The sequence below is a fragment of the Aethina tumida genome, chromosome 2 (assembly GCF_024364675.1).
Source record: "Aethina tumida isolate Nest 87 chromosome 2, icAetTumi1.1, whole genome shotgun sequence".
Classification (NCBI taxonomy): Eukaryota; Metazoa; Arthropoda; class Insecta; order Coleoptera; family Nitidulidae; genus Aethina; species Aethina tumida.
The window spans coordinates 20,191,371-20,198,904 of NC_065436.1; the positions used below are offsets into that span (position 1 = coordinate 20,191,371).

The 7,534-nt window shown below is 29.2% G+C and overlaps 2 protein-coding genes across 2 annotated transcripts; both read left to right on the forward strand.

The window, feature by feature from the left end:
* Positions 1-1,500: 1,500 nt before the first annotated feature.
* On the forward strand, positions 1,501-3,647 carry LOC126264533 (leucine-rich repeat-containing protein 15-like). The gene is made up of 2 exons (XM_049962923.1): positions 1,501-1,686; positions 1,799-3,647. The coding sequence occupies exon 2, from the start codon at positions 1,804-1,806 to the stop codon at positions 3,586-3,588; it is 1,785 nt and encodes a 594-aa protein (XP_049818880.1). The 5' UTR covers positions 1,501-1,686; positions 1,799-1,803; the 3' UTR covers positions 3,589-3,647.
* A 1,268-nt stretch (positions 3,648-4,915) lies between these two features.
* Positions 4,916-7,534, forward strand: LOC109598204 (plasminogen-like). Its single transcript, XM_020014052.2, has 5 exons — positions 4,916-6,296; positions 6,469-6,649; positions 6,708-7,018; positions 7,073-7,224; positions 7,282-7,534. The coding sequence occupies exons 1-5, from the start codon at positions 6,227-6,229 to the stop codon at positions 7,444-7,446; spliced, it is 879 nt and encodes a 292-aa protein (XP_019869611.2). The 5' UTR covers positions 4,916-6,226; the 3' UTR covers positions 7,447-7,534.

Consider the following 7,534-nt stretch of genomic DNA (forward strand, 5'->3'; position numbering starts at 1 on the left):
TTTGGTTTTTTATTTCCATTTAATCCACCGTGAGATGTGTTCTTGGGTCAACAGTGGTATCACATTTTTGAACAGACTGAAATACGAAAATCGAATCCTATCAACGTAACTTTTATATAATAAAAATATTTGATATGTATGATTATTTCGTTTTAGATATATGGATTTAAAAAATTGGCAAGATTATATCAAACTTTGATTTTATGTTTGCTACTAAATTTGAAGGGCTTTTATGTTATATAAACGAAAAGATGAGGAAGATATCTGTATTTATAAAAATATTATTTTACCAATAAAATACTGAGTTAATTCTTCACTATAGTTATTTAAACTGATATATTTTAGGCGTTGACATTTTTTTAATTACTGTCACCAGTTTTATATTATTTAAAGAACTGAATTGGAGACTAAACCATACCTTAAATGATTGATGATGACAATGTTTAATTCCGTATCTTCTTTATTTTTTAAATTAGTGTATTTTCAAAACACGAACGAATTTTGTGCCAAATTTTAAAGCCCACTATTGACTTCCAAGTGTTTAACGGTGTTTAATACTTTGGGTATTCGAAAATATGACAAAACCGTTACCAGGTATATTAAAGTAATTTTGAATACCTACAACGGACGAATAGGGTATCATTGTAATATACAGAGATTACGTTTTGTAAAACTGATAGATAATTATGATATTATAGCATAAACAATCATTTTATAGAGAAAATTAATCAGATTTTGTAACATAGAGCTTGTTTTGCATTTAGTTAGGTCATTGAATGTACATAATTGTAATATAAATTTTCGCAACTAATACCTTCCAATTTATGCCAATGTAATTAAAGAAAATAATTAATAAGTGAATGTAAAAAAGTGCCTTTTACATAAAAAAAATAATAACAATCTGCAATCGTAATATTTGTGTTTTTGTTATTGACATTTTTACCGACACAATATATTTTTGGTTGGAAGTTAGTGACTACGGATTTATTACTTCGTTATTTTAGATAAATATTCGTTATTGTGTCGATATAAATATTACATTGCAATCCTTTGTAAAATATATTTGCAAAAGACTTCTGAATAATGAAAAGTGTATATAAAATTATGTTATGACACCTGACCAAGAATATACAAGGCGTGAAATCAAACATAATAATCAAAGTCATATCAAGAATTTTCTCATAAAAATTAATACGACAATATTAACATTTAAATAAGACACGTATAGATTACAATGGTTTTAGTAATTTAAATAATATATTTCTGGTCAGGATTCGTAGACATATTTATGTGTATTGTGCATCAAATATGTTTCCTCCCCCTTATTGTTATATACTGATAAAGAATGAATGCTCATTGTATAAATTAAAAAACAAACTGTTGAATTTGTCCAGTCAATATAATGTATGTATGTCTGTTCACCTCATACTGTATATTGTTAAAATTTATGAATATTAAATGCTCATAAACAAATTATATCATATTTTTATTTCATTGAATATTTGTTATAAAACTTTTCATTAATGGAAATATACAATAGAAAATGGATGTTCAGCATTGAATTACGATACACATTGTATGTATATATGAAGAGATTTGAATTGTAAACTCAGTATTGTTCTTAAAATGAACGAATGACATTCTTGTCAAATTGTGAGTGTCACAGTGATTTTAAAGCTGATACATGTGAGTACCCTTGTAGATATTTATTATATGTAAAACTTAATTTACAACTTAACATTTTTACTTAAATAGTTAAGTTACAAACCATTATACTCAAAGACATCATTTATTTCAGAAAAAATGAAATTAATTGCATTGATTTGGATAATATTAGAACTAAAATCCGTCTCTCTGAAATGCATTTTTGAATATGATTTCTTCAAAGGAAACGAAGTAATCTGCTCCGAACTGGAACAAGCTAATATCTATAAAATATTTTTGGACATCGAAAAAGCTACATACCATCCGCAGTATGACATAAGAGAGAGCTTTTTTAACCTGAGATTGGAGAATTCATTTCTACCTATATTACCCAACAATTTTATAGGAGACTATGAGAAAAAAATTAAAAAATTGTATCTGAACGGAAACAGCATACAAAAGCTGACTCAGTTTTCACTGTTTCGCATTTCGGGACTGAAGGAGTTGCACCTGGAAAATAATTCACTGACAAAAATATTGCCGAAGATGTTTACAGAAATGGAGTTCCTTCAAGTAGTTAACCTGGCCAAAAATAACTTGAAAACAATCGACGAAACTTTATTTGAATTCAACACAGAACTGAGGCGCCTTTATTTGAACCATAATCGTCTAACCGTTCTGCCTCACAAATTACTGTCGGAACATACAAAGCTTGAATTGTTGGACGTGTCTTTTAATAATCTTCTCAATATTCAAACTGAATTCTTTCGAAACTTGTCGAATTTAAGTTACTTATCTTTAAGTCATAATCGTATTCAAGTATTGCCCGCAAATTTGAACCAATACATTCAAAATATCAAATTTTTTGACATTTCTTCAAATCCAATTCTTATGGACGACACATTGCTCAAGTTTCCGGTATTAGAAACGTTAAATATATCTTATACCGAAAATGGAACCTTTAATTTAGATCGGTTAAAAAATATATCTTTTTCAAATGTTTCGTTGGTAGGATTAAATATTAAAGAGTTCAAGCCATTGGGCAAGAGAAATTTGACGTATTTGAATTTAGCCCATAATAACCTTACAACAATAATTTTTGATGTGATAAATACCTATAACAATTTGACATATTTAAACATTAGTTTTAATTTTATTAGTCATTTGGACCCTAAACTCTTTTTAAACTTTCATAAATTGGAAACTGTAGATTTAAGAGCAAATAATTTGACAAAAATCGATAGCTTGTTATACAATCTTACTAAACTGAAGTATTTGGATATATCTGAGAATTATATAAAAAATATATATTTAAATGAGTTGAGTTGTTTAAATAAATTAGAGTATTTAAATTTGAGTAAAAACAATATTAGTAACATAGAAATAAATCGGACGAGTGAAACAAGTCCATTCACAAATTTAAATAATTTAGTTTACCTCGATCTTAGTAAAAATTATATTAAAAATTTATCTTCTTTCTTTTCTAGACATTTTTATTATTTGAAATATTTAGATTTACATAACAATTTAGTTACCGAGTTAAATCAAACTGACATATCTTATTTAACTAATTTAGAATATTTAGATATATCCAACAACTTAATAATTAAATTCCATTTTGGATTGTTTGAGAACCTCGAAAAACTGAAACATTTAAAATTGTATACAACATATACATCAAAAGCTTTCTTGCTAGTTAAAGTGGCATTAAATAATTTAGAAGAATTGTGGATAAACGCAAACAAAGATACTTATTTCTTTATGAGAATGTATAGAATGGGTCCTAATACAAAGATAGTGGTAAGAAACATTGAGAAAGTAGAGTGTGCGTCAATACTCTATGCAGTGCTTGCAATGAGAAAACTTTCGATTTCCGTTCTTCCCATTGATCCAGTAAAGGAAACAGACAATGTAAATGGAATCGAATGTTACAGTAAACTATGAGGATCACTTTAAGGTGGTATAATTAATCACATAATTTTGTGGATATTTTGTTGAATTGTTTTGTTTGTTATTTATGTCATTATGTGATTAATAAATAAATATTGATATATTTTACGTATTTTATTTAAAAAAAAATAAATATGGGAACAAAAATTAATTTATATTTAGAAAATTGACTTAAATAAGATAATTATTACGTAATTTTTATCGATACCGTTTAAAAATAATATCAATTGATCAAATAAGGGATAGGTATCAATATTTGTTAAATAAATAAATACACACAATATACTACATACTCATAAATGTACGTGTAGAAATTATTTTGTTTTCAAATTAGTATAAAATAAAAATGATTTCATATATATTCTATTATTATATTTCCATTCATAATTTATATATTTTAATTTATAAATTTTGTTAAATAATATTTACTTGTTGTGTTTGTCTTTATAAATTATTTTATTGAAATTTTTATGTTACACTTTAATTTCTAACTTTTTTTGTAAGTTAATAATTTTGGGATGGAAAAATAAATGTCATTCACATTTAAAAGATCACGTCTTTTTCATAAATTTAATCTTTTTTGTAGTGAAAATACAATATAGCTCACTCCTTTCTAATTTCATTAAATACATTTTCAATTTCTTGGTGTAATCATTCTAATTATTGACTGGCAGAGCCTTTCAATTTGTCACACACTATAAAATCTAATGAATTAAGGCCTGGTAACATTTGAGGCCAATTTATAGGAACGTCATTTTCACGGCATAATCATTGATTTGGAAAATTTTCTGGGAGCCACAAATAAAATGGTGAATAAGGTCTTTGAGGAACTCAAAATTGTGTCTATAGGAATAGCAGATAATAGATCTTCTTCTAAAAGATCTTGTGTTTATCGATAATGGTAAGGATGCAGTTTTTTCCGCTCTCCAAACTACCGAATACCCTAAATCAGATAGAGATCCTTCTCTTACTAAATGGAAAAAAAAGTTTTGTAACTAGGTAAATTTTTTCTAATATATTTTTTAGCAGCACGTGTGATACCATGACATTTGCCCAGAGTTAATAACATATCAATCAATATATTCAGAATTTGTGTAAATTATGTATTTGTAACTACTTGTTACAAATACGAATACAAACATAAACTCAAAAACGGCTGGGATAATCAAAATTATTCAAGCTACTACTTCATTTATTAAATCGTGAAGAGGATATGAACGAAGTTATGGTTTTAAAAATATTCAGTGGTGTAGAAAATAGAGTAAGAAAAGGAGAACTTTTCAGACTACTGTGTATTATGAAAAAAGTTTATAAGATTGAATTGTAGATATGTGTGTATTTTAGGATAATATATGTCTAATTTAAATGTAAGTGGATTAAAGCTTCTCGAAGTTTGGGAAAAAACAGTTTTTAAAATTTGATGGACTGTATTTCCTTAAAGTAACTTAAATTTTCTTAAGATTTTCTTCATTATTGTCAGTTTTCTACTTACTCCCATGCTTTGATCACCACCACAATTAATGGATTTAAATGAAACTTGAAATTTCATTATCTGTAACTCTATTCCTCATTCGATCCAAGTAAATACTAATAAAATAAATCTCAAATTAAATTTCAATTATCTGAACCGGTTTAACTGATATAGTGGAAATTTTTCTGTCCCTGTATATTTTATTTTTCATACACCTTAGAACTAATTTTAATATCATTCGATGTTTGAAGTTTACAGATTGATAAGACTTTTTGGGTTCAGGGAAGGTGACAAGGTAAAAGTTCAACGGATCGCTAATCCGGGTGGTGATTATCCTAAAAATAGACAAAAACAAATAAGTTAACAACCTCCTTGTCGACTTATTTAATTATTTGTTTATTTTAGTTAAAGGTGAATGGAACCACAAAATTCACTATCTCCCCAACCTTGGTTTGCGGTGTCAACAAACAAAAACCAATGAAATGCACTTGCATTGTATGTCAGTGTGCAAGTGTCATACGAATTAAATTGTATGTTATATAATAACTCTTTTGTTGCTTGATCTACAACTCCTAAATCGAAAATTAATCAACGAATGCCAATTAATTCTTTACCATTCATTGAAAGGTCAAAATTTAAAGGATTGCAATTACATAATGATAATATCGTTAATTAAAACAATACGATATTGAATAAATAAATAGTAAAACTACTCCTTCGCACCGTCGCGACGGTCGCGAAAGAAGGAAGTTGAATTCACTTCCTCACAAATATGCATGATTATCAAATAGCGGGCCCGTGAACCGAACCTTGCAACAGACGAAACACCTATTTTCGAACATCGATTCTATTTACATGTCATTATCTGTATGAAAACAATGCCGACCTTTGCTGCGGCAGACAAGGTTATCTTGGAACTAGCAATTACACACGCTTAATTTCAATTTTATCTGAAAATGCAACCCTGAAGTAAAATTTGAGTCTGTTTAAAGGTAGGGATGGACTTATCCCTACTTGAAACCTATTCATATATAAAAACAATATTTTTTTCCGATTGTCATCGTACTTTGCAATCACTCAAACAAATAACTAAATTTATACACACACACACATTTATTTTGAAAATAGTTTTTTAATAGTGAGGTTAAAGTGATCCCTACCATGCAGTTAAAAATTATGCAGTGCTTGTTGATAACAATACTCATGTGTGGAATACATGCATTTAATAACTGTAAGTACCTATGGTTGACCTGATTTAATTATGAAGTGTGTTAAGGTTTTATTTACAAACATTTGTCCGTCTCAACTTTTCAAAATTCAATCAGTGGTATTGACTCGATTTTATAAAAAAGTACCAAATTACTTTAAGGTTTTAATAGATGTGGTACTTTTGTAAATTTTAGTTGCTGACATAGCTTGTGGAAAACAAAAGGGCAGAAGATTTGGAAAAATTGTTGGGGGTCAGGAGGCAGTTAAAGGGGAATTTCCTTGGTTAGTATCCATCACAAGAAGGGGAGGACATTTTTGTGGCGGAACAATAATCCATAAGAGATTCGTATTGACTGCTGGTCACTGCCTTTGCACGTAAGATTAGCGACCCAAGAAACTTACTTATTCAATAAATATCTTTAAAACATTTTAGGGGTACCGGTTCTAAGGACTTCTATAAGCCTTCAGCACTTAAAATAACATTAGCTCAGCACGATCTTAGCAATAAAGATACCGATGCGTATCAAACTGGCTTAAAAGCAATAAGCATCCATTCAGGTTACAGTTGTAATAAACCTAGAGATGATATAGCCATTTTGGAGCTTGAGAAACCTTTAATTTGGTCTTTGACTGTTTCGCCAGCTTGCTTGCCGGACGGTTTGAATGGACAAAACTACGATAATTTCAATAACGCCTTGGCCACCGTTGCCGGATGGGGATGGACCAACGAAGACAGTTCCAAAGGTAAATTTTGACACTAAAAATATTTAAATTTCTTCATCACCTCAACGATTTAAGGTGGCCGTGCTAACAAACTACAGAAAGCCAAAGTTAACGTTATTCCAAACGAAAAATGCAAGGAATGGTTCCTGTCCCAGGGCAAGAAAACTAAAATTCAAAACAAACAAATGTGTGCCGGGCACGAACAAGGAGGAGTTGACGCTTGTTGGGTATGCAATTGAGGGCATAAACTAAAATATTGTAATTCAAATTCTTATTTTCAATAGGCTGACAGTGGTGGTCCATTGATGCTCGATACTTTCGATGAAACGATGGTTATTGGAGTAGTATCAACCGGTATTGGTTGTGCCAGACCATATCTGCCTGGTATCTACACCAGAGTTTCCGAATACATCCCATGGATTGAAGAAATCGTTGGGTCTGCAAAATAAACAGATCGTAAATATTTAATCTGCTCTAGTCAAATTAATATGCCAAAGAATTTCTAGTTGAATAATCAATGCTGTGATTTAGCATGAA

Coding starts and splice junctions, on each gene's coding strand:
- LOC109598204 (XM_020014052.2), top strand. CDS start 6,227: ATGCAGTTAAAAATTATGCAGTGCTTGTTGATAACAATACTCATGTGT. Junction 7,019..7,072: donor CAACGAAGACAGTTCCAAAG/GTAAATTTTGAC, acceptor CAACGATTTAAG/GTGGCCGTGCTAACAAACTA. Junction 7,225..7,281: donor GAGGAGTTGACGCTTGTTGG/GTATGCAATTGA, acceptor TATTTTCAATAG/GCTGACAGTGGTGGTCCATT.
- LOC126264533 (XM_049962923.1), top strand. CDS start 1,804: ATGAAATTAATTGCATTGATTTGGATAATATTAGAACTAAAATCCGTC.